The 27,984-nt window shown below is 45.8% G+C and overlaps 1 protein-coding gene across 2 annotated transcripts in view; it reads left to right on the forward strand.

Annotated features, from left to right (window-relative positions):
- LOC126108427 (Y-box factor homolog) overlaps positions 1 to 27,984 on the forward strand; it is a 140,599-nt gene that overhangs the window by 72,694 nt on the left and 39,921 nt on the right. For both annotated transcript variants that reach the window (XM_049913641.1, XM_049913642.1), the window contains exon 3: positions 15,210 to 15,243. In XM_049913641.1, the coding sequence (XP_049769598.1) occupies positions 15,210 to 15,243 (34 nt within the window). The remainder of the gene's footprint in view (positions 1 to 15,209; positions 15,244 to 27,984) is intronic.

A 27,984-nucleotide genomic window follows, 5' to 3' on the forward strand; every position in this document is an offset into this window, starting at 1 on the left:
AGCAGAATTTTGTTCCCGTTTGTGTTTCTTTTCCGTAATTCTTGCACTATTTGAATTTTGTATGGGTCGTATTTAAGGTTTCTTTTGAGAAGTATTCTAACATTAGTGACAGGTAATCTAAAGCGAAGCGGCGTGCGCACCAATGTGTGGGATTGTTAAATTGAAGGCCGTACTCTATCCATGTTTCCCGCTGATGCTGCCGTCCTTGTTCGACCTAGCGGTTCTTTCCTGCGGAGATTTTCTGCGTACAGTCCAACCTACTTCCACTTTATCACTGTCACTTTTTTCCCCTAATCTGCTCCCTAATGCATTTACTGGATTTCCTTTCGTCCTTGTAATTTTAAACGGCTATCTTTCAAATAGTTCAGCCACCTTAAAAGTACTGAACGGTCTTGGAGTGTGAAAAGAGTCACATCTCACTGAAAAGTCAGTCATACGAAGTGTTTACATTTATTGCTTCTGTCGTCCATTCAGTGGTGGTAGTTACGTGCAATCTCTAAAGTCTAATAGTATTAATTTTTCAGAGTTGGAAAATTGGCATGGGTTGTAATGAACGTTCCATTGGATGAAGGAATATTTTCAGCTAGTGAAATCGGAGAAAAAAAGCTTCTTGAACTTTGCCCAGACAATACACGTGTAAACTATTTTCATAAAACAGAACTGGGCATTAAGAGAAATGTCTGTGGTTAGTAGCTATTATTGTTTGAAGAAATCAAAAGTTCCATTCGCAATATCTTGCAGGTGTGAAAGTAGTCTTCAGACTACAGTAACAATGAAAACAAAGCGAAGAACTGAATGAGTGAAATTGGTAGGTGATTTCCGATGTGCAGTGGTGGACAGCAAACTAAATAGAACAATAACTGTTGGAAATCAGCAGAACCAGACATCTCATAGGGTCATAATTTTTTGGTTTAGTGGAAAAGTTACACACAGGCGTTGCAGTTGCTTAAACATGATGTAAGTCTTCACTCTAAAAATGAGTGCTAATCTTTTACAGTGCAATACGTAATCGGGCCCCACAATTTGTTATAGGGTGTGGGATAACACCTAATGTTCAGGGGTAATGGTCTCGGAAAGGTTGCCGACTACTCCCACTGGTAATTAACCAGTGAGGGTTAAAATGCAATTTTCTGAGGGGTAAAAACAGAAGGGTCAACACGTTTCGGTCATGAAACTTAATTATTTTTAAAAATCGTTAACGATTAGAATGTTGCGTAGGACTGTAATGCCCAATTATAGTTGCCAATATTTACATTTCTCAGATGCTAGCATTAACCCACGACAAAAATGTGGTGCAGGTAATAATCATGAAATGAATTCATGATCATTTTCCTCACATAGTCCGTCCACTGCGCGCACGCTGTCTTGTATCTCTGATAGTAAAATTCACATGCCGAAATACGTTATGAAAATGCCTTCTCAGAGTTGTAGGTAGTTCCTGTGATAGACTAGAATTCGTTCATTATTCATTCGTAACAGTACTCGAACTAATGCTAGTACAGCAGTAACAATGTAATGGCTACTATACTGTGGCAGGGCCAACGTGGTGGTGGTGGTGGTCAGGCACGAAGCCTTGACAGCCTAAAATCTCAAATTTCTGCCATTTCAGAAGTGAGGTATCCACAAATAGTGACTTACAAAAGTAGGCCAAAATGTGGTGCATACATTTAACTTTGTTGATCGTAAATGGGTGTGGGAGAAGATAGAGACAGAAAGCATGTTTCGTAACAACTGTCTACCCTCAGGGTCCTGTGAAGAGTTGTAGGCAGTACTCTGGATGGAAAAAAAGTATTTAGAATTAAACAGTCTCATAGCCTTATTACTTCGTGGTTTAATAAAACAAAAACTAAGTGCCATAATCTTCAGTATTTTAAAAAAGCGTGGAGGAAATGTTTTCGCCCCAAAGTTAATCGTGTTGTTGATGCGGCAAGGTGGCGGGGTTGAGCGGGTGTTACTAGCTAATTTTCTAATTTGGGGGTAACTGTCTCAGAAAAGTTGGTAACGACTGCTGTAGTGCTGCAATGTCAGCGGACATCGAATCGAGCAAAATTTTCCTAATCGTATGGCAGAACACCATCACGGTGGAACTACGGCCGTAAAACACCTAATGGGCGACGAGCACGCGGAAGCGTGTATTTAAACATTCACCAGATAATACTGCTATGCTAAACAGCGCGGTTGCTAATGGAGTTAGCAAAAGATAACTAAACAAACTAGTCGTATTTAGGTCTGGTAACGTGAGATAGAAATGTTCTGTGATGCTTAGTGTTTAGAACTTTACACACACACACACACACACACACACACACACACACACACACACACACACACACATTACAACAGAAACAGTACTGCAGCAAAATGGGCGACACTTGGTGCTGTGAGATGCGTCGTTACTAACGTTAGCTGAAGGCCACACCTTCCAATACTAATAAATCATTAGTTTAATACTACCGAAACATCAGTGTAATCAGTCACGGTTGCAGAATAGACACGAATTATTTACAGAATAAGGGAAAAACTGGTATAGGCCGTGTTTGGGGAGATCAGTTTGGTTTCCAGAGGAATGTAGGAACGGGAGGCAGTATTGATTTCATGACTTGAAGACCAATTAATCCTTGCTCTTTAAAGAATCGAAAAACTTCAAACGTGTGATTACAAATGAATTGTTAAATATTTGGTAAGCATGCTGCAAGTAAGGTTTTAAAAAGTTCGAAATTAGTCTGCTTGAAGTTCATTAAGAAACACTGGCTAAATGTAGTCTGGGTTATTTGAGCGACATTTTAAGCGGAAAGCAGTTTCTCACGTATCTAAATATCTGATGTCGTGAAACTTCCCGGCAGACTAAAACTGTGCCGGACCGAAACTCTAACTCGGGACCTTTGCCTTTCGCGGGCAAGTGCCCTACCAACAGAGCTACCCAAGCACGACTCACGCCCCGTCCTCACAGCTTTACTTCTGCCAGTACCTCGTCTCCTACCTTCCAAGCTTTACGGGGCGTGAATCGTGCTTTGGTAGCTCAGTTGGTAGAGAACTTGCCCGCGAAAGGCAAAGGCACACAGTTTTAATCTGCCAGGAAGTTTCATATCAGCGCACACTCCACTGTAGAGTGAAGATCTCATTCTGGATCTGATGTGTCTCCTACATTGTATCATTTTACATGTACACTTAGTGGTATATGTGGGTTCTTGCAAAGTGGGTTATAATCCGTTTATACACGGTGATAAGCTTTTGAAATACAGTTGCTGCAGAAGAACTGTGTAGATTAGATGGGGAAAAAAGAGATGCCAAATGAGGTACGGAGCCAAATCGACAGAAAGAAATTTATGGCCCAATTTGATTAAAAGTGGGGATTGGTTGACGGTACACATTTTGAAGCATCGTGATGTCAAATTCAGTGTGTGTGGGGGGGATGGGAGAACCATGATGTAGGTTACAGTAGCTACCCAAAGATGTAGGTTGCACAGCAGCTTGCATCAAACGACTGTCAATTACGAAACGTCAAAACTGTCAGTTTGCTACTACCATTGCAGTCCTTAGTTGGAAATCTGGTTTGAGGCAGCTCCCCGTGCTGCAAAATCCTATCTCAGCACATGGCCTTACACATTTGTAGCGTTTGTATCGGTTTAATAAGTCACGGTTGCAAAAAATTAACACGAAATATGCGCAGAACGGAAAAACTGGTAGCGGACTTTGTGGAAGATAAGTTTGGATTCTGGAGAAAAGGATGTAACACACGAGGCACTACTGATAATAGGACTTAAAAGATAAAGGAAACGCGAACGAAAGTTTATAGCATTTGTAGAATTGGACAGCTTTTGACAGTATCGAATTAAACACTCTTAGAAATTCTAAAGTTGGCAGGTGTATAATACCGGAAGCAAAAGGTTCACAACATCAGACTCCAGTTAAGTGTCTGACACGAAAGTTAAGTGTCTGTAGGCGGCATCTATCTTAATCCCAGTAATACATGCTTCTGCGTACTAACATTTGTCCTCTAGCCATTCGTGCTTAGCCATCGATCTCGTCTATAGGAGCTCATAACGTACTAATTTATGTAAAATTCCGATAAGACGGGTATATATGTAGCTCGAGGTGCCAACTGACAATGTCATTGTTGGCTTCTGAGCAAAAGTTTGGCGACCACTGCTCTACAGTGTCTTAAAACGCGAGAAATTCGGCTGAGCGGCTGGCGGGAAGTGAAGGTAACTTGAAGCAGGCTTTCACGGCCAGCGCACAGGGTAGTCCGCCAGCTGTGAAGCGTTGCGTTTCCCGTGTTGCACCACTTCCACTAAGCTACGTCTTCCATTTACTGACATACAACTTTGTTACACTAAAGCATCGATTGTTCGAAAGCGTTCCGATCGAAAAATAACTTTGCCCGTCAATAGTGTAACGTTTGAAGTTACGTTGTCTCCCGACATTGCTTTAGTCCTCAGGCTACAGGACTACGACGTTATTCATATGTTAAATCGTTGCTACAGAAAACCATTGGTCCGTGTGGGGCAGATCCGGAAAGAATATTCAGCTGCACAAAAACTGAATTGAATCCTGTCAGCAGAATCTGGGGCTACTGGCAAAGACACTCCACTAGCGAAAGCTTGAAACAACGTCGTTCGTTGATGCACCTCGAAAATCACCAACAGCCTATCTGTATCTGAATAGTTTATCAAACCAAAACTATTCGGGCGCTACATTATATGGCGTGAGTCCGTCTTCCGCTTTTATGGTGGACTGGACTAAATGAGGTGCCCGGAGGAATGACGGTTCATTATTTCTCAACAGTTGAAACCAGAGAAGATAGTAAAGTTTCACGCAAGAGTCTCCAGCGAAGTAGACGTTCTAACTCAAATCTGTTCCGTTGGGTTCAGGTCAAGACTCTGCACGGTCCAATCATTTCAGAAATGCTATTCGCCACAGATCCTGCGTAATAGGATAATTTCACTCCGAGACAATCATCTCCGAACTGTTCCTCTGCTGTAATTTGTGTTCGTACAGCAATAAGGGACGTCACTCTGATAACGAAAAGCACCCCGCACAGTAATAACACCTCGTCCATACTTGTCTATTTGCAGGTAACGTTATCCAGACATTGGCCATATTGGCACAGCGTATATTGTAGTTTGATTCGCCACTCCAAATCGGCAGTTTCCAGTAATCCATTTTCCAGTGGCGTCGCTCTTTACCCCACGAGTGTCACTGCAGACGTGTGTGGTTCACGCGGAGCTGCTCGATCATTGTACTCAATTTTCAGCTCCTTACTCACATCGGGCTAGCTGGACTGCTGGCAGCATTTTGCATGTAAAGAGTGATTCTTCTCGCTGATCTCAAGTGTTAGATGGTAGCTGTTAACAGTACATCGTCTCCCCATGCCCCGGTTTATCTGCGTTTCTTCCATGGTGTTTCTGCTTCACAATTATATAACCAGCAGCTTTAGAAGGGATGAAATGCCCCTTTTTAGTTGCGGTGTCACTGACCAGATACCCCAATATCTGGAGGTTTATGCAGATATCTGCAGGCATATATGCTGATAACAATTACTTTATGGTTAAGAGTAAAAGATACTGTCAATATTATGATATTGCGACTCTTATCTATTTGGATTACATACGATCGATAGCAGTAATTAACTCTGAAGTTACGAAAGCATGTTATGAAGAGGAGCGAAAGCATGTTATGAAGAGGAGCGATCTACACGGTGTCTGGCAATTCCTGTTATAAACTTCTACGAGGTGCATTCAAGTTCTAAGGCCTCCGATTTTTTTTCTCCGGACTGGAAAGAGATAGAAACATGCGCATTGTTTTAAAATGAGGCCGCGTTCATTGTCAATATGTCCCAGAGATGGCAGCACCGTACGGCAGATGGAATTTTACCGCCAGCGGCGAGAATGAGAACTGTTTTAAATACTTAAAATTGCGACGTTTTCCTTACTTGAACAGCGTGCAATCATTCGTTTTCTGAATTTGCGTGGTGTGAAACCAATTGAAAATCATAGACAGTTGGAGACATGTGGTGATGGAGTTATGGATGTGTCGAAAGTGCGTTCGTGGGTGCGACAGTTTAATGAAGGCAGAACATCGTGTGACAACAAACCGAAACAACCTCGGGCTCGCACAAGCCGGTCTGACGACATGATCGAGAAAGTGGAGAGAATTGTTTTGGGGGATCGCCGAATGACTGTTGAACAGATCGCCTCCAGAGTTGGCATTTCTGTGGGTTATGTGCACACAATCCTGCATGACGACCTGAAAATGCGAAAAGTGTCATCCAGGTGGGTGCCATGAATGCTGACGGACGACCACACGGCTGCCCGTGTGGCATGTTGCCGAGCAATGTTGACGCGCAACGACAGCACGAATGGGACTTTTTCGTCGGTTGTGACAATGGATGAGACGTGGATGTCATTTTTCAATCTAGAAACAAAGCGCCAGTCAGCTCAATGGAAGCACACAGATTCACCGCCACCAAAAAAATTTCGGGTAACCGCCAGTGCTGAAAAAATGGTGTCCATGTTCTGGGACAGCGAGGGCGTGATTCTTACCCATTGCGTTCCAAAGGGCACTACGGTAACAGGTGCATCCTACGAAAATGTTTTGAAGAACAAATTCCTTCCTGCACTGCAACAAAAACGTCCGGGAAGGGCTGCGCGTGTGCTGTTTCACCAAGAAAACGCACCCGCACATTGAGCTAACGTTACGCAGCAGTTTCTTCGTGATAACTTTGAAGTGATTCCTCATGCTCCCTACTCACCTGACCTGGCTCCTAGTGACTTTTGGCTTTTTCCAACAATGAAAGACACTCTCCGTGGCCGCACATTCACCGGCCGTGCTGCTGTTGCCTCAGCGATTTTCCAGTGGTCAAAAGATTACTAAAGAAGCCTTCGCCGCTGCCATGGAATCATGGCGTCAGCGTTGTGAAAAATGTGTACGTCTGCAGGGCGATTACGTCGAGAAGTAACGCGTTTCATCGATTTCGGGTGACTAGTTAATTAGAAAAAAAAATCGGAGGCCTTAGAACTTGAATGCACCTCGTAGGACTCGTAGATGAGGGTATGTACACATTATTTTGAATAGGGACCCATGTCCGAAAACGTACAGTTTCCGTTCTACAAAGTTTTCGGTTCAGGCATGTAACGCGTCCATGGCTAAAAATGGAAAGAGAAATGTCTGTACGTTGCATGTCCTGGCATGCAATAACGTAGACACGACTACATGTACTTGAGGGATCGTATGCAAAGGTTAATTTACGAGAATCCTGTGGATAGAGAGGAAGATCTGCTAGCACGGTGTGCGCTAAACTTTTACATGTAGTATCTAGTGCACCCGTTCAGTCGAGTCGTTGACTAATTATCGTATTGGCGCGTTCTTCCGTAAGTGTGGTGGTGTCCTCAACGTAAGTCTGTTGCTTCGAGTAGCATTAAGAAACTAGTGCTGCCCTCAGTTCGAAATTTATAGAGGAAGGGTTGCAGGAATGAATATTGCAGTTGTTTAAAATTGACTAGATGGAAATAAATTTTAGCAATTATCAGAGTTCCGTGTGGATCAGTTTTTAAGCACCATACTAAGTTTTATGTACTTAACGAAAAGCACCTCCAGTTGATATGTAATACGTAAAATCCACGATCGGTTTACAAGCTACTTCAAAGTGGATATTTTACATAAGACACTAAAAACTGTGTACAAGAATACAAAAAATAACGTGTATTCGATGGCGTTGAACTAGTCACGCAATTTTTAAGAGTAAACCTCTATTTGACTTTCTTTCGTGATAACCAGATTTCCGGTTTTGTCCCATTAGTGTGTATGTTAACACCAGCGATACTATCATAATTGTCGGCCACTTAAAATTGGTATAATTGGATAAGGCAGCAGAGTCTTGGTTTGGCGTAATTAATGAGTAATACATTCCTGTCTCGTGTAAGTGCCATTCCATATAGATCTAATTCCGTTATTGAGTATTACTTCCGAATTTATTTTGAACTCGCATTAATGACCGTGATTTCATACAATTGTTCATATTCTCTGAACCAAAAGGAAAGTAAGATAGCGGGACAAGAGTTCTCGTTTAAGTATGTACGTAATCACTTTCACTATCGTGAATAATAGTTCACAGTAAGACGACTGTCCGCCGCTCGTGGTCTCGCGGTAGCGTTCTCGCTTCCCGAGCCACGGGGTCCCGGGTTCGATTCCCGGCGGGGTCAGGGATTTTCATCTGCCTCGAGATGACTGGGTGTTTGTGTTGTCCTCATCATTTCATCATCATCCAGGAAAGTGGCGAAATTGGACTGAGCAAAGATTGGGTAATTGTACGGGCGCTGATAACCACGCAGTTGAGCGCCCCACAAACCAAACATCATCAGTAAGACGACTGTACAGTTGCAAAAACTACAAATGAGTAGGCATTTACAGTGGCCATAATTAATTTACTAGTATTCTTCAGTGACAGCGAGTCGTGTCAGTATGGTAAAGATTAAATTCAGCGCCTAAAATTTATCTGTGTAGTTACTTAATTTCTGGCCACCAAACGTAAAGTGTTTATGTATCACGCCTGATTTGGTGATATTCATTTTGCGGCTAGTGGTGATAGCAGAAACGTGTGAAGTGTAAAAGGTGCTTGAATAAAATGGCGATCTGTACCTAATATTGGCTGCCACATTGATTCTAGAAATCTCCTTAAAAGATTTGTGTACCAGTGTTCGTTACTGTCGTCATTTTGTACAGTTGGCCCGAGTAGCACGGGTAACGATACCTTTCTCGTGTACGAGAGTAGGAAATCAAAGGTTTAATCTGCTATAAATAAACCCGCTGGGAAGAAACACTTGGCAGGAAATGTCACTGCTGTGTAAAACATCAGCGCGGTTGGCTAGAAAGAACAAATCTTCTAACTTGCTGTTTCGGAAAATTGTAAAACAGCTATTTCATCAGAAGCAGGCCTATCGGCTCGTAAGCACGGATTGGCCCTGGCCTAGATACCGGCGGCTTCAAGTTCTCTTGTGAATCGAAGACACGGCGAGGTCGCGTGAGTGTTACGCGCCTGTTCAGTGTATCTCCCCCCCCCCCCCCCCCCCGCTCTCTGCCTGCTGGCGCCCCTAGTTTACACCTACCTCATTGTAATGCCTTTGTTGTAATAGAAAAAATGGCTCTGAGCACTATCGGACTTAACTTCTGAGGTCATCAGTCCCCTAGAACTTAGAACTATTTAAACCTAACTAACCCAAGGACATAAAACACATCCGTGCCCGACGCAGGATTCGAACCTGCGACCGTAGCGGTCGCGCGGTTCCAGACTGTAGCGCCGGCAGTAATATAAAAGTTAGGTTTTTATTGCTATAGCTCCTACTGCTTTCCGTCAATTATGTTACACTTTCTTCGTAGTGTTACGTAATGTTCTTTTAAATCTGTCGTCGGTTGAACGTAATGTACAGTATGTAGGATGCCTGGTTAGCTGTAAGAGCGCCTGATGGCTCTAGACTCGATGAACAAATCGATAAAAATTTTATGAGATACTCGGCATAGCCTGTTTGTACAATCAAAACGTTAATGTTCCATCCTCCAAAGCGTGCGAAGACTGTAATTCCTATAAGCTTTTGTGCGCTGTTAGTCCACGAAAATAGTGTGCGTGTACTGAATACTGCCACGAAAATCTGTGGCAGCATATTCGTCAGGTGGAATGAGAAGCTAGTGGAGCTAGGGAACTAACACCAAATCAACTGTATTTTGTTTGTAACTTCACAAGTAACGGATAGTTACTTCTGGGTATTTACATACTACCATTGCGATTTTTAAAGGATCTTGATATGATACAATATGCCTTTCTTGCATGATTATTTTGCAGCAATATCGATTGGCTATTCTGAAATGTTTTCCAGACGCTATTTAATGACAGATTACTGCGTAATCTCAGAAGTCGATTACAGCTGTGATCTGCAAGTTAATTTTCCTTGGCCCACTTTGAGGATGCCTTTCCGACCGGGATGATGCGATGCGTTACGGCTATCACATTGCTACCACACGAACTGCCCCCTCCCCCCTGCGTTGTTGAAATGTGGAAGGGAAAAGATTGCGACATGTTCTTCTTGGCTTTCCACACAATTAGACGTACCAGCAACTGCCTTGCGTTGATGTTGCTGTCGGTTGCCAGCAGCAAGTCATACAACTTTACTGAAGGTTTCCTAAACGGTAACAGTGCACCTCGTGCATTGGAATCTGCGCCTCGTAGTGTAACTTCTGTTAATTACATGACACAAAAGTTGGGTATAAAAGCAGTGTTTCAATCAGCAGTACTTTAAAATGACTTGATGCAACGGTGGTTAGACTTACATGATTTATCATTATGAATTAATGGACAAATTAAATGGGACTAGTTTTAATCAGTAGGCCTATACAATATGCGGTAACTCGTAACGCGACTTTGATGTTCGGAGAAAATTTCACGAAAACAGCTTCGTTAACTACGCCCTAGTCGTAGCTCAAATAACATAAGACACGTAGAAGTGAGACTTCAGAGGCAAAATTAGGCCGGGGTAATTGTACCGTCGGAGCTCGAGCATGCCAAACGGGTTTCAAGTTATTACAGAACTTTGTCTCCTTACGCGAATAAGGGACTTCCGGGCGGTTTGCGGTTAACTTCATTTGGAATGTGTATCTCTACCTATAGTAGCTGCTCCAGCGAAGGCGGTATACATTCAAGTAATAATTTAGTAGTAATCGTAGTGCCAAAGACAATGCATCACTTGTGCGTTTATCTGTAGGAATCACTGTGACATTTTCCTTTTCATTAAAATTTCTGGGTTTGACTAATACCTTTCACATAAAATTTTAATAGGCTTTGTAGTGTATTATGAATTTGTCGTGTCACATAATGCTTATGAAAGAATATTGAGGTTTGTGTCTCTCCTACTCAACTATATCTGTGCAGTCGGCCCTTCCTAAAGCATTCAAACAGCCAAAATTTTGTGTTTCAGGTAGTAGTACAAACTTCCTGGTTAATAGCCACTGCGCGTGAAAAATCATAGTTAAAAACAAAAGGTGCCCCTAAATTCTGACTTACACAGTTCAACGAATTAAAGTGCTCAACGAAAATTCAGCCAGACAACAGATTTGGGTGACGTTGCCATTATCAGGAAGCAAGTACATTTTTCGTCGGAGGCGAAATGTCATTGTTAATTTTATTTCGCGTTAAAAGCATGAAAGTGTTTTGGTGGGACGGTACTGTTTAACGTTAATTTGTCTTTTTCCGTTACGTCGCTGCACCAGTGTAGCAGTGCTGCACCTTCCCGAAGTGTTTGTGAACATCAGGTAGAGCGCGACGGCCATATTGCGAAGCGGCCGATGGTAGAGCTCTCTGCCGGAGAGTTCAACGACCTAGGGGCTGCGTTGCCACGTGCTGGTCTCGTGGGTCGATAACACACGCGCCGTGCTTGGCAACTCTTTGTGCTCGTTGCTTGCCAAAGTGGCCGCTCACACGAATAGACGGCTGTTGCAAAAGGGCGCTGCGGCCTTTATTGCTAATTCAGTATCGCAGTAGTTATGCATGCACATACTCGTCAATGAAAACCCCGTGTAGTTTCCTTCTAAGACTGTCAAAGCCTTACCTGCCATCTAAAATTCACTTCTCGCAATTACTGAAAAACCTAGCAAGTTGCCAAATATTACAGTCTGAGAAACAGCCCTTTCGTGATAGTTTCACCTGTGCGGAAATGTGGAATATAACTCGTTTCGGCCAGCTGAACTGACTCAATAAGATTTGGAAGTCTGAAAAAGTAATTAGTAAACAGGTTTGCGCTTCATTTGCAACCGGTTCTGCGGCCTTTTCATCCTAGATATCAGAGACTGTGCTGGGAAATACGGGAAATAAGTAAGATTGCGTCGTAGTAGATTGATTTACAGTCCTGTGAGTCAAGAATTCTCCAGGTCGTTAGACACTGCTGTCTAATGGAGATTTTGGCACTCGCTGCAACACGAAACGAGCTCAACGAGGGCCTGGAGAACGAGAGCGTACCCTTCATTAGATCGTGGGAGCGTCAGTGGATGACTAAGTAGTTAGATTTCGCTGCAAATGACTCTGGCTACATTTGCTACTCGTCATTTCCGTTGCATTAAGCTTTGGCCTAATTTAAACATACATCCGTCTTGTGGGTCTGTATGTGAAGTTTTTTTTAAAGGAGGCAGTGGCCCCTGGCTCGATACGGCCGTAGAGGGGAAAGTTCTCATAAAGGAGAAACGTTTCAGAATTTGTCCCCGCAAGGGAAAAATGCTGTAGCATACATTTCTTGAATCGTGCTTGGCCACGCAGACGCACCAATCTGGTATCCCTTTAAAGTCAGCTGCCACAAAGTGGGGCTGTTTTGTCCCTTGGGGAGGGGGGGTGTTAACTGTTCAATCTCTGAAAAAATCTACATTCTGCCTAGTACCTATTTTAATAAATATGTTGAACAGTCTGTCAATTAGTTGAGTTTGTATTTGTGCATATGTTTGAGTTATTCTACCCATCATTATCTTGGATATCTTCTGCAAACAAAATCTGACTAAAATCACCTCAAAAACGCAGTACAAAGTTGTATTTTTATATCGGGAAACAGTTTAAACTGAAGAATGACATTTATTTGTAGAGATTTTCTAAATTGTACAACAAATTTGCAATCAATGTGTTATTTATCAGTGTAAAATCTAAAGCAGCTGTGAAGCTTATTTTCTGGGGGAAAATGGGGCAACTTTGCACCAATAAAAATTGAATCCAAGTGGCTCCACAGTATTTTCATCACTTGTAAATGAGCCTAGACTCCGCCATTATTCAGTTTACAGTTCTGAAACTGTAAAAGAATGCCTGAAATCCCTAATAAATTGAACTACTACTTCCTGGGTCTGCAATCATTGATTGTTCTCTGCCTGCCACTAGATATCGTTCCGTTCATCAGTGTCCAGTGTCTCAGATCTCCATTCTCTGGCACAGATAACTTCCTAAATCTTGTATGTTACCAAAGTATCAGTCTCTGTCTTCCCCTGCTTCATCTTCACGAGAGGGCCGATACATTTCAGGCAGTTTTTTTTGTAATGAATTTCACGATTTCAAGATCGTACAATCTGTGAAGTCAAAATTATTTAGTTTGTGCCATGCTCCATCATTAGTTGTGCCATATATTTTGTGTAACACCTTTCATTCAAAACATTCTACGAGCTCTTCACACAGCTGTCAGTGTCCAGGTTTCTGAGCCATATGTTAACATTTTGTTGATTTGACAGATTTAAGTTGGGGTCAGCCCATAATAGCATTTATTAGCATGTTTTATTTTCATACTTTTGTTGTGTAATGTTAAAATTGTTCCCAGTTAGATGAATTGACTAGCAGATTCTATTTGTGCCTGGTCAGTTTCTAACATTGCATTTTGTTCTGGCTGTATTATTCACGTGTATTTGGTTTTATTGCTACTCACTTGCAATCAAATTTATATTGCAACTGTAACCAGTGCCCTTAGCTTCTTTAGCAGCTAGTTATGTCCTTGCACTAACATCCACATCATCTGCATAGACCAGAAACTGCACTATTCCTTTGTATATTGTGCCTGGTGTGTTGATCTGAGCTGTCCTTAAGAAATGGAACACTTTCTTGAAATATAAAAGAAGCCTTTAAACCAGTACTGGTAAACAACTTAAATTCTTGATGGAAGTTTACATGAAGACAAAGTTGAACTTGTGTGTAACTTGTATATCAGATCCGAACAAAGGTCACTGTTAAGTATTAATGCTGTTCAGCATGCGGCATTTATTTAGCTCGGGATGTTTCAGAAGCCAGAAATTGTGCATATTAGAAATGTGCAGTGATGTTACTGTTTTGTTTCATGTTACAATATTGGTTTATTCTTAGAATACTTCTGTATTTTTAATTCTAAAAAATAGTTAAAGCAATGACTTTCTGTAGTACTAACGTTTCACCTAAGGCACATAATAATTTAGAAGCCATTGTAATTTGTTAAATTGTCATGTGGTGGTACAGTTCGGGTAACTCTAGAACAGCTGGTTCCAGAATTCAGAGCAGTAGAGCAAGAAATGTGAGTGGGCTACATACATCTATTAAAGCTGGGTATGGACTAACTACTGCTGCTCAGCATAATATGTTCCAAATAATAAAACCTTTGTCTCAACTGATTGTTCAGTTCACAAGCTCTATACGAATGAGAAAAATGAGCATGTAAAAGTTTTTTTCCTCTGGTAATGGACATGTCTAAGCAGTAACTTGCCAACATGTTAAGTGAAACAGTATGATCATTGCAAATATATGTATATATATATATATTTAAATTTAATAATTTAGTGGTGCATGTTTGTTAGTGTTGGAATGACTCTTATAGGTCTAATGGCTACTTCTTGGTAAATAATGGCAATTCAGTTGAAATAGGCTTTTGGTAAGAGAAGGAATCAAACCTATCAGTTTATTTGGAATTATAATTATGTCCTTACAACATATACTACACAGTGGGCCCAGAATATAAAAATAAATGAAAAGCTAAATATTTTTGGAGATTTTAGTTTTGTGCACGTCAGGAGTGTTAAAATTAGTTTTGTTAGTTCAGTAACCCAGTATATCTGCCCTTGTCCTCTCATTATGGATTTAGTGAGCAACTTGTGACTCAACTTATAAAAAGGAATTTTGGGTTATGTTGCATGTGATGACATTACCTTAGTACAAATCCTGTAAGTGGGCTGGGAACAATACACCACATAAAATTTCCTCTTACCTTTGGAACTGTTGCTTTAAAGTGTCATCAGAATTTATGTGATATGTTACACTATCTTATTTGAAGCATTTGTCACATCTGTTACACAGAATAATCTTCCCTATTTCAAAGTTGACAAATCAGTTTGTTTGAGATGTCTTCTTGGATAGCTGTTGATTCCACAATCTACCACATGGTGATCTACCACCTGAGCCAAATCACAAAATTGGAACTTAAGATTAAACTCCACCTACAGTAAGGGTCCACTGGTACATAATTTGAGCACATTATTTGTACTACATAAAATTTGCTATTGACAAGCTGTTGCTTTCTGTTCAAACAAGTGGTTTCATTACTGACTGGATGGGTGAAATCGTACGCTGTATAGGGAATGTGACATTATTATTTTTAAGGTTGCACAGTATTTTATTGTAATTTGTATAACTTCTCCTACTTGGAAAATACATATGTAATATAAGCTTTTTTTTGTTCCAGAAATGACACCAAAGATGACGTTTTTGTCCATCAAGTAAGTAAAATTACTTTATAATTACACAGTTACCTTCTTAGTGGAGATTTTAATAAAATGGTAGAAATAAGCACCTGAGCTGCAGCATGTTGAGAACTTCACAGCCTATTTTAGGTTCTCAGCCAGTTTCAAAGTTGTCAAACTTCTGGTGAAAACATATGTCGGTAACAATTAAAATACAGGTATTCGGAAGTGTGGCAAATATATGACCCAGTTGGTAATATTGTGAATAACTTCTGGTGAAACATAGCTCCACTTGCAGTAGACAAGAGATAAGCATAGTGCAGTGGTACCTGAAGACAGGCAGATAGATAAAGGTGTGGGGACAGCTCACTAATAAGCCAGGTGTGTGCCATAAATAGTGGTAAAATGCACACTGAGAGTTAAAATAGTGAAATTTGGTAGATGTAGAACAATGCCAAGAACCTAGAATATAGTCATTCCACATCACGCGGTACAGAGGTTCCCGCAGGACTAATACGTATTTCGATGAACTTTAACCTGAAAAATTTGTACACACCCCCGAGGGACTCGCCACTCTTCGGTGGGTCCGAGCTCGGCTACGGTAGGGCTCCAGCCTTCGCAGTATCTTTTCCCTTCTGTGCCGTACGTCTGTCCTCTCGCTATTCTTTTTCCCTTACCTCGGTAAGCACGTCTGGGGTGTTACTAGAGTGTTCGGCATTGTCCGTCACTGACGGAGGCCGAAATCCAGTGTTACCTCTCCGATCGGGGTGTCGTTGCTGTCCGTCGGGTGCCGAAAGAGGTTCCTCCTCGGTGCCCACCCGCACTCTTTTTCTCACATTGATAGAGTGGTGCTTTCGTCAAAGATCGAGGCGGGCTACGAAATTGTCACAGTCCGGCCTTATATTCCGAACCCGGTGTGCTGCTTTCGGTCACCGTTTCTTCCGCACTAGAATGTTCCCGGCCAAATACGTAACCTGCGGTAGGGACGCGCACTGGGGCGATCGTCCGCCTCCTCCCTGCCGCACCGACTGCGACGGCGGCCGCGCGCCCTCCTCTCGGGGCTGTCCCGCGTATCTCGAGAGCGGGTCGGCCGGGAGATCCGGGTGGAGGGAAAAAATGCCTTTTTCCAGTCACCTTAGAGATATCGGCTAGTCCCAAACCCTGCATTCTCCCGTCCGACACGGTTCCGTTCTCGCTCGGAGGACGCAGCCACGCGGCCGTGCGACCTCAAATTCAGCTCAGAGGTCGTGAAATTGCCCGGTACCGATGTAGCGTCTCCGTCCCCCGTCCGGCTGCGCCACGAACCGTCACACTCGCCTCGAGGGATGCGACCGCCAGCTTTAAGACCCGAAGGCCAGAAAGGCCGGTAGTACTCCCGGGTGGAGTTCTCGCATTCTTCCGGTCGGGCGACACCGGTCTTCGTCCGCCAACCGTAGGATCGAGAAGCCCGACAAGCAGGCGGTCTTCTCCTTCACTCACTCGAAGATCCTCTCGGACCGTGCTGCCACGTAATAACCTTAGCCCGGCTGACCTCCGTGTCGCCGGTGCGTACCGCAGACTGTTTTTCTGCGTCTGACTCCGGACGGACGGCACGAGTGTACCGATGTTTCCGTGGACCTCAAGGAGCGGGATCCTCCTGCGTCTGTGCCCTGTAGCGGCGAGTCTTTGCCGACGGTCGTTCGGCAGCCACTGAGGTGGCACCCGTTAATTTCTTCCTCCTCGTGACTCTCCTCCACTGAAACGTTTGCGGCCTTTGGTACTGCAGAGGATTTACAGCTTCTTTTAGCTTCGCAGTGTCTTCTTGTACTCTGTCTTCGGGAAATAAAATTGCATCCTCGCGACCTCTTTGAACTTGGACATTTCTTCCCATTTTATTTTGACCTTTCCCCCGAGGTCGGCATTCCGTCTCGTGGCGAGACTTGCTGCTCGTACGTGATAACGTTCGTAGTCGAACTGTCTCCCTGGCTACCCTTCTTACGAGTTGTTGCGGTTCGACTTTTTCCTTCCCCACCTTACGTCTCCCTCTGTACCATTTATGTCCCTCTGTCACTAGATGTCACCAGGGCAGGCTTGCGTCAGCTTATTGGGCAGCTACCTCACCCATTTCAGAGTTCTTCGGGACAGCGAAAAAGCTAGCTTGATTTCGTTCACTAGTTCTTTCAATAGTTCCACACCTTCCTCTTCTGTGTGAGCCAATTTCGGACTGCTCTCTGGGACCGAGATCCGTTAGCCAATTTCTGGCCTGACAGTAGCAGATGATGTCATTGTGGACTCTGTTGCTATCTCCAACACCTTGGACTGCCATTTTGTGTCAATTTTGAGCTCTTCCCACTGCCACTCTGCCTTCCTCTGTCGGAAACTGGCGATTCTCTTTTATCCTCAGACTCGTAAGTGCTTTCACTGTGGGGGAGTTGGATCGTGCTCTCAGTTCGTCCTGATCTTCCACTCCAGAGCACATTCAGATGTTGCCTCTTGCAGGAAAGCACTTTCTGCCTAATGTGTACAACCGTGTTTGGACGGGGGCAGACCCACCAGGTCAGCAGAGCGAGCTAACGCACTACTTCCTGAACTCTGGTAGGTGTGCCGGCCCCAGATTGAATCCGCCCGGCAGATTGACGAGGGCCAGTGTGCCGGCCAGCCCGGATGTGGTTTTCGGGCAGTTTTCCACATCCCACTAGGTGAATACCGGGCTGGTCCTCGCATCTCGCCTCAGTTCTGCGGCTCGCAGACATCTGAACACTTTCGCACTATTGGATGGATTACACTAGTTGCGGACAGTTGGGGTACTTAAATTCCTTCCTATCCCCCTGCGGGTCCGGGGTAAGAATAGGCCCGAGGTATTCCTGCCTGTCGTAAGAGGCGACTAAAACGACTAAAAGGAGTTTCAACCGTTTCGGCCTTCCATGTAATGGTCCCCCTTGGGGTTTGACCTCCATTTTTCAAAATTCTACAGAAGTAAGAGCCTTTTGGGGAAGGACACCTTACGTGGTGTATCACTGGTCCTCCGTGCACTAAGACCTTGGCACTCAGCATTGTAACGGCGTTGTAACCATACCCACTATTCATAAAATTAAGCCTAAACGCCTGATGGGTTGTCAACGTTACGCCCGTAGTGCGTCCCCATCTGCACCTACGATCATGATGGACTTTCCATGGCACCCGAAATCCAGCACGGTAGCCAGCCCGTTGTGGTGGGGTCGTCATGTACCCTCTGTGTTGTAGCCCCCCTGACAACACAGGGATCATACTGCCGATACCTGAGCTGCACCCTCCCCACGTCGGCCAAGGAGTAGATGCCCGTCTCCTTGGGGCATCAGGGCTCCCGGCAGGTAGCCCTTGCTGAGGCTGGGTGGCGCCCGTGGGGAGAGCCCCTGGTCGGAGTGGGTGGTATCGGAGCGGACGTTTCGCAGATGAAACGTCAACACGTATCAGGTCGGTCTGTGGCAGTCTTTCAAAAGGAAAGGTACTGTCTCTGGTTCTGGTTCTCCTGCCCTTTCCCCCTTGGCCACTACCTGGGAGGAGGGACAGGCCCGCCGGCTTGGGGCGAAGTATTTCCTCCGCTATTTGGTCTGTTCTCGAACCGATGGAGGGACGTTCGCCACCTCAGAGCCCATGTTCTTTGTTCAGCACATCGAGGACATCTTCGGGGGAAATCGAGGCTCTCAGTAAGATGCGTTCGGGGTCTGTTCTTATAAAGACCACCTCTGCCACACAGTCGGCGGCGCTCCAGGCGTGCGACCGACTAGGGGACATCCCAGTGTCCATTGTCCCGCATCTGGCACTGAACAGGACGCAGGGGGTTATTTTTCATTGGGACCTCCTGCTGCAATCTGATGAGGAGCTCAGGGCCAACCTGGAGCGCCGAGGCGTGCATTTCGTCCGGCGAGCCCAGCGTGGCCCCAAAGACCGTCGCATCGACACCGGGGCCTTTATCCTCGCCTTCGAAGGGGACGTCCTCCCGGAGAAGGTGAAGGTGATGTGCTACCGGTGCGACCTTACGTCCCGCCTCCTATGCGCTGTTTTCGGTGTTTGCGCTTTGGGCACATGTCGTCACGGTGTGAGGCTGAGCCCCTTTGTGGCGATTGTGGACGTCCTCTTCGTGAGGAACATACATGCATCCCACCACCTCGGTGCGTTAATTGTTCTGGCATCCACTCGCCTAGATCCTTAGACTGCCCCGCGTATCAGAAGGAGAAGAAGATTCAAGAACTCAAAACTTTGGATCGTCTCTATTATTCTGAGGCCAGGAAGAAGTATGACCGCCTCCATCCCGTGCTGTTGACCACTTCGTTTGCCTCAGTCGTGTCCACTCCTTCCACAGTACCCTCACCCTTATCCTGTCCCCCCCCTCCACCTCCTCCCCCCATCCGGGGTCTTTGCCTCCGCCTCCCAAATCCCTCCCTTCCAAATCCTCCTCCCCGTGACCCCTGCCCCCTCTGCCCCAGCCCCCCCCCCCCCCCTTCTCAGGCGTCCAACGGGGAAACGTTCCGGACCCCGGCTTCAGAGGTCCGGCGTTCCAAAACGACGGACCCCACACGTGAGGACCTTCTTCGGGTCCAGCCCACCATCCCTGTGCCTCCTCGGACTTCCAAGAAGGTATCCCCCTCTCCACCCCGGCGTGTTTCGTCTGACGCTCCATCTGCGAGTCGCTGCTCCCGGCCGTCCTCAGTTTCGCCGGGACGCTCTGCTGCCAGGCGCTCTGCTGCCAGGCGCTCAGCTGGCCTCTCGTCGACAAATGATGCTGCCCCTCCTACACAACCCGGGACAGTGGCCGCAGCTGGCGACGACTCGATGGAACAGGATCCGCCTCCCGCTGGTTGTAGTGTTGTTCCCTCGAAACCTGGCCCTCCGCAGCTGTCGAGGTGACCAGCTCTTCCCCCGTCTCGTTCCCCCTCTTTTTTGACTAGTGATGGCCTTGTTACATTGGAACATAAGAGGTATTCGATCTAATCGGGAGGAATTACAACTGTTCCTCCGCCTGCACTGTCCGCTCGTCCTTGGTCTCCAGGAAACAAAGTTGCGCCCGACTGACCGTATTGCCTTTACCCACTATACCTCGGAGCGGTATGACCTCACCCCTGTGGACGGTTCCCAGCTCATGGAGGGGTCATGTTGCTCGTTCGGGGTGATGTCTATCACCATCCCATCCCATTGACCACCCCACTCCAAGCAATAGCTGTCCGTATTACTCTTTCTGCTTTCACTTTTTCAGTTTGTACCATCTACACTCCATCGTCATCCGCAGTTAGTCGGGCTGACATGATGCACCTGATTGTTCAGCTTCCTCTGCCGTTTTTATTGTTTGGCTACTTCAATGCCCATCATCCCCTTTGGGGCTCTCCTGCATCCTGTCCAAGAGGCTCCCTCTTGGCGGATGTCTTCAACCATCTCAATCTTGTCTGTCTCAATACTGGCACCCTGACTTTCCTCTCGGACTCTACTCATACCTACTCCCACTTGGACCTCTCGATCTGTTCTACCACTCTTGCCCGTCGGTTCGAGTGGTATGTCCTTTCTGACACCTATTCGAGCGACCACTTCCCCTGTGTCGTTCGTCTCCTGCACCACACCCCATCCCCACATCCTTAGAGCAGGAACATACCGAAAGCAGACTGGGGATTTTACTCCTCACTGGCGACCTTTCCGGACCACGATTTTCTCAGTTGTGACAGTCGGGTCGAATACCTCACGGCTGTTATCATCAATGCTGCCGAACGTTCCATTCCTCGTACTACCTCTTCTTCACGTCGCGTTTCCATCCCCTGGTGGAATGAGGCTTGTAGAGACGCTATCCGTGCTAGACGACATGCTTTACACACCTTTCGCCGCCATCCTACGTTGGCGAATTGTATTGGATACAAACGACTCAGAGCGCATTGCCGTAGAGTCATCAAAGACAGCAACAAAGCTTGTTGGGCCTCTTTCACCAGCTCCTTTAACAGTTTTACTCCCTCTTCTGTCGTCTGGGGTGGCCTGCGCCGGCTGTCGGGCATTAAGGCCCACTCCTCGGTACCGGGCCTGACCTCAGGTAATGAGGTCCTTGTTGATCCTGTGGCTGTCTCAAACGCCTTCGGACGGTTTTTCGCGGAGGTTTCAAGCTCCGCCCATTACCACCCTGCCTTCCTTCCCAGCAAAGAGGCAGAAGAGGCTCGGCGCCCTTCCTTCCACTCGCTGAATCTGGAAAATTATAATGCCCCCTTTACTATGCGGGAACTCGAACGTACACTTGCACTGTCCCGGTCCTCTGCTCCGGGGTCAGATGCCATTCACGTTCAGATGCTGGCACACCTTTCTCCAGCAGGCAAAAGCTTCCTTCTTCGTACCTACAATCGCATCTGTACTGAAGGTCAAGTCCCCATGCGTTGGCGTGATGCTGTCGTCGTTTCTATACCCAAACCCGGGAAGGATAGACACCTTCCTTCTAGTTACCGCCCCATTTCTCTTACAAGCTGTGTCTGTAAGGTGATGGAGCGCATGGTTAACGTTCGGTTAGTTTGGATTCTTGAATCTCGACGGCTACTTACCAATGTTCAATGCGGCTTTCGTCGCCGCCGCTCCGCTGTTGACCACCTTGTGACCTTGTCGACATTCATAATGGACAACTTTTTGCGAAGGCGCCAAACGGTAGCCGTGTTCTTCGATTTGCAGAAGGTTTGATACCTGTTGGAGAGGAGGTATCCTCCGCACTATGCACAGGTGGGGTCTACGCGGTCGCCTGCCCCTTTTTATTGATTCCTTTTTAACAGATCGAAAGTTTAGGGTACGTGTGGGTTCCGTAATGTCTGACGTCTTCCTCCAGGAGAACAAAGTGCCTCAGGGCTCCGTCTTGAGCGTAGCCCTTTTTGCCATAGCGATCAATCCAATTATAGATTGCATTCCACCTAATGTCTCAGGCTCTCTTTTTGTCGATGACTTCGCGATCTACTGCAGTGCCCAGAGAACTTGCCTCCTGGAGTGCTGCCTTCAGCGTTGTCTAGACAGCCTATACTCATGGAGCGTGGCAAATGGCTTCCGGTTCTCTGAAGAGAAGACGGTTTGTATCAACTTTTGGCAATATAAAGCGTTCCTTCCGCCATCCTTACATCTCCGTCCCATTGTTCTCCCATTCGTGGAAACAACTAAGTTTCTAGGGCTCACATTGGACAGGAAACTGTGTTGGTCTCCGCATGTCTCTTATTTGGCGGCCCATTGTACACGTTCCCTTCATGTCCTCAGAGTTCTTAGTGGTTCATCTTGGGGAGCGGATCGCACTGTCCTGCTTCGCTTGTATCGGTCCATAGTCCGATCGAAGCTGGATTATGGGAGCCTCGTCTGCTCGGCCATCCCTCTTACGCCGTCTCAACTCCATCCACCATCGGGGGTTACGTCTTGTGACCGGAGCCTTCTACACTAGTCCTGTCGAGAGTCTTCATGCTGAAGTTGCCGAATTACCATTGACCTACCGGTGTGACGTACTGCTGTGTCGGTATGCCTGCCAGCTGATGCCAATGCCTGACCACCCCTCTTATCAGTCCTTCTTCGCCGATTCCCTCGACCGTCAGTACGGGTTGTATGTGTCTGCCCTGCTGCCCCCCGGAGTCGGCTTCCGTCGCCTGCTTCGACAATTGGATTTTGCCCTCCCTACCACCTTCAGAGAGGGTGAGAGCCCGACACCACCTTGGCTCCAGGCTCCGGTTCATATTTATCTCGACCTCAGCTCACTCCCGAAGGAGGGTACTCCGGCTGCAGTGTATTGCTCACGGTTTGTTGAACGTCGTGCTCGACTTGCCGGTCACACCTTTATTTACGCCGATGGCTCCAAAACTGACGGTGTCGGCTGTGCCTTTGTCGTCGGGGCCGCCACCTTTAAATACCGGCTCCTCGACCAATGTTCCAGCTTTACGACCGAGCTTTTTGCTCTCCATCAGGCCATTCAGTATGCCAGCCGCCACCGCCATTCATCGTATGTACTCTGCTCTGACTCACTCAGTGCTCTTCAGAGCCTTGGAGCTCCCTATCCGGTCCATCCCTTGGTTCAACGGATGCAGCAGTCCCTCCATTCTTTCGCTGATAACGGTTCTCCTGTCAGCTTTCTGTGGGTTCCCAGACATGTAGGAGTGCCTGGGAATGAGGCTGCAGATGCTGCAGCCAAGGCTGCAGTCCTCCTGCCTCGGCCAGCCTCCCATTGTGTCGCGTCATTTGACGTTCGTGGGGTTGTTTGTAAGAGGCTTGTGTTGTTGTGGTGGGATGCTTGGTCATCCCTCCAAGGAAACAAGCTCCGGGCAGTAAAATCGCTCCCAACTGCTTGGACAACCTCCTCCCGACCATCTCGGCGAGAAGAGGTCCTTCTGACCAGGTTGCGGATTGGGCATTGCCGGTTTAGCCACCGCTACCTGCTCTCCGGTGACCCAGCCCCGCAGTGCTTTTGTGGTCAAGCACTAACAGTGCGCCATGTTTTATTGTCGTGTCCCCGCTTCAGTCAATCTCGTGTTGTCCTGTCCCTGCCATCTACTTTACCGGATATTTTAGCTGATGACGCTCGAGCAGCTGCTCGTGTTCTGCGTTTTATAACATTGACTGGCTTGTCCAAAGACATCTAACTTTCTTACTTATTTTATCTGCGTCTTTGTCAGGACTTTCTGGTGTCCCCCCCTCCCCTTGAGCTTTACTAGATTCCCTGTGCTCTAACAACTGTGACTGGACGCTAATGACCTCAGTAGTTGAGCGCCCTTAAACCCCACCAAAAAAAAAAAAATTCCCTCCCCGGGGGGTACGGGGTGGTGGCAGGAAGGGCATCCGGCCACCCCTTCGACTAACATTGCCACATCAGAGTAACCGTGCTGACCCTGCGTATCTGTGGGAAAAACGGCACGAGCAAAAGAAAGTGTTTTGGCAGAGGGCAAATTTCCTGGATGTCGGCACGAAGCTACGATTGTACCCGTACCTGAGCCCGGTTAAGACTCCCCATCTCATCACCAACTGTGTTTGCCAGGTGATAGAAGGTATGACTCGTGCGGAGCTGGTACGGTAGCTAGTCACGCAATTTACTAAAGACTACACAGTGCAGTGTCCTGCAGTTGACCACCTTGTCACTTTGTCCGCTCATGTCATGAAGGCTTTTCTGTGGAAATCCCAGACACTGGCTGTGTTTTTCAATTTGGAGAAGGCCTAAGACACCTACTGGAGGACTGGTATCCTCCATACTCTTTACATGTGGGGCTTTTGTGGCCAGCTGCCCTGTTTCCTTTAGGAATTTTTAAGACACGTTTTAAAGGTTCGTGTGGGTTCTGCCTTGTCGGACACCTTTGCCCAGGAAACCGGTGTGCCTCAGGGTTCCTTCCTGAGTGTCATCTTTGCTATCGCCATAAACCCTATAATGGCCTATCTCCTGCTGGGCTTCTCCAACTCCCATTTTGTTGACAATTTGCCATCTATTGCAGAGGGGTGTATTCAGCATGTCCTCATAGTCTTTACTCCTGGAGCATTGATAATGGCTTTAGTTTTTCCACTGACAAAACAATTCGTATGGCTTTCTGGCGATGCAAGTGGTAAAAGCGTGGAACTTTGTGATAGTACCTTTGTGTACTGTGATGGCTCTTGGACTGACAGTGGTATTAGGTGTGGCTTTGTCATTGGCACCCAGGTTTTTAGTTATTGGCTTCAGTCACACTGCTCAGTACCTATAGCCGATCTCTTTGCTCTGTAGTAGGCCAGAGTACATTCGGTGACAGACTTCTTAATTGTCGTCTTCGCAAAGTCCCTGTTCGCTGTACACGGCCCGTCCCTTAGTGCAGTGGGTCCAGGAAAACTCACTTGCTCACTCTCGGTGCAGCCACTGTGATGTTTGTGGGCTTTCGGTCATGTCGGTATGCCGGGAAATGAGGCTGCTGACGCTGCTGCCGAGGCTGCAGTCCTCGTACCTCAGTACACTAATTCCTCAAATGATCTCCGTCGACAAATGTCGAGAGGCGGTGTCAGTTTGGCATTGCCATCGGTCCTCGCTTCACAGGAATAAGCTCTGGCTTCTTAAGCCTCTCCCAGCAGCTTGGACGACCTCCTCCCAGCCCTCCTGCTGGGAGGAGGTAATTTTAACTAGGCTGCGTATTGGCCACTGTCTTTTTAGCCATTGTCATTTGGTAATTGGTGCTACCCCACCACTTCGTACACATTGTGCCCAAGTTTTAATTGTCCCCCACTTTGACTTAACGCTAGGTTTCTAACATTTACATTCCCACTTGGATTTTCCATCTGAGTTAATCGGCCGTTTTAACAAATGACATACGCCCTGCCAACCACGTTTTACTTATCTGTCAAAGCAATATGGTGATAGCCATTTAATTTTTAGTTTTCTACCTCTGTTTCAGTATGGTGTCTTTCGTAGCCCTTTCTTCACACCCCTGTTTTTAGCTGTCTACACTGTCAGTAGGGATTGATGTATAGTTGTTTTTAACGCGTGTGTCATTGTGTTCGGTAGTTTTAACTTGGGTGCATATGACTTTTTTTTTTTCACTAAAACAAAATTTGTACACGGTTAGAGTGAACAAGGGTAATGTTTAATTCAGTACTTACAAGGGAACCTCCCCATCGCACCCCCCTCAGATTTAGTTATAAGTTGGCACAGTGGATAGGCCTTGAAAAACTGAGCACAGATCAATCGAGAAAACAGGAAGAAGTTGTGTGGAACTATGAAAAAATTAGTAAAATATACAAACTGAGTAGTCCATGCGAAGATAGGCAACATCGAGGACAAACGGAGTCCAGGAGCACTGTGGTCCAACGGTTAGCGTGAGTAGCTGTGGAACGAGAGGTCCTCGGTTCGAGACTTCCCTCGACTGAAAATTTTGCTTTCTTTATTTTCGCAAAGTTATGATTTGTCCGTTCGTTCATTGACGTCTCTGTTCACTGTAATAAGTTTAGTGTCTGTGTTTTGCGACCGCACCGCAAAACCGTGCGATTAGTAGACGAAAGGGCGTGCCTCTCCGATGGGAACCGAAAACATTTGATCGCAAGGTCATAGGTCAACCGATTCCTCCACAGGAAAGCCTCGCAAGTATAATATTATCATTATGACTACACGAATCTTCCTCTCCCTTAGCCGTTCCCTTTTCATTAAAAGTGTGTGTAGTTGTTGCCCGACACGTTCCCTGGTCACTTGTGTAGACGGCGAACTGACGACACGGTGGCCAAACAGTGGTGGTTGTGGCTTCCGAGTGGTGTAGGCTCCATTTAACACAATACCCCGCCAAGACACTGTCACCAGTGGCGGCCGATGTGGTGGTGGTGGTGGTGGTGGTGGTGGTGGTGGTGGTGGTGGTGGTGGTGGTGGTGGTGGTGGTGCGAGGCAGCCAGCTTCTGGCTCGCTCCATTACTATCTATTCCCAATGACGAGAAACGCCACCGGTGGCATGTCTGGCTGTGCCGCCTTGCGGCCTAGTGTAATAAGGGCCTAACAGGTCATATGAAAGTGTTGTGAATGGTGGTTTGAAAAGACTCACTTTCAAATTTCACTTCACGCAAGGTGAATTGTTACGCGTACAAAAGTGCTTTGAATTTGTTAAATCGGTGTGTTGTATCTCAAAATGTTAAGATTTAAATAAGGATAAATCACTTACTGTTGAAAGAATTTAGAGTGCAGAAGAAAAGGCATTTATAATTACTTAAAATATTACTGGCACTTTTGTCTGACCTACCTTAAAGCAAAAAACATGCAAAGATGACAATTATTGTGTGTGAAACCTTAGCTTTTCTTGTAGCTACACTATGAAAGGTAATTTTCCCCGTTAACTTTTCTAATTTGTGTGTTCGCACTACTTAAGTGGTGGTGCTGTTGGCTACTGTCGTGTGTCGTATGATCTGAATATCTGCTACCATCAGTTGGTGAGGTCATGTGACGTGTGAGCTTTGATTGGCTTACAAAAGCACATTTCAGTCTCTTTGTTTTTCAGAAACCTTGGTGCCTTCTTTGGAATTGGAATATATACTTTTATAATCAATATGCAGCACATCGTACATTTTGCTAAACATCTGAGAGCTTTCCAAAACGTGCTGCTTTTCTGGGGTTCATTTCCTAAAGTCCTGGGAAGTCATACGTTGCTGTAAAGACCTTAACCATTCAAAGGATTGATAAGTTCACTGTTCTGAGGGAAAATATACTGCCACAAATACGGAAAAAGTGTATTTTCGCCTGGGAAAAGTGTACTTTCAACTGGGAAAACACACAAATTTATTTACTTGTGTGTGTATACACCCTGAAATAAATTTGTTGTATCTGCCAGCATTTCAGTTATTAAAAGCATTTGCTTGTCGCTATCTGAACAAAGTTCTCCTGATGCTCAAGTTGCAAAGCTGTTAGGATAAGCATCCAATAAATGTCCTTGCATTTAGACATAGGTTGGATATTGTAGTACCCATTTTCAAATTACAGCATTGCAAAGACTAATTTTTATTGGTAGGATAATCACAATTGAAATAAGCATTAAATGATTAAATGAGTTGGAGGACCCTTCCTTCCAGTCATGATGATCATCATTATTTCCTTCCAGTTATTTTCTTCCAAATACAAGCACATATTCTGATCTGATTTTTTTAGGCAGTATCTGCAGTCAGATATCTGGCATTCCGAGGCACTTTCACCCCAAACAGCGTTGTAGAGGGACACAATCCAGACCCAATTTTTGGAATTTTTGCTACATCTGAGTGCCTGGATAGTTCCTCAAAGTTTACATCCAATTTAATTGAGTCATTGCGAGACTGATTGGCATTATCTAGATTCACGGAAGTCAATCTTTCTTTCTGTAC

Source organism: Schistocerca cancellata, chromosome 11, assembly GCF_023864275.1.
Source record: "Schistocerca cancellata isolate TAMUIC-IGC-003103 chromosome 11, iqSchCanc2.1, whole genome shotgun sequence".
Taxonomy (NCBI): domain Eukaryota; kingdom Metazoa; phylum Arthropoda; class Insecta; order Orthoptera; family Acrididae; genus Schistocerca; species Schistocerca cancellata.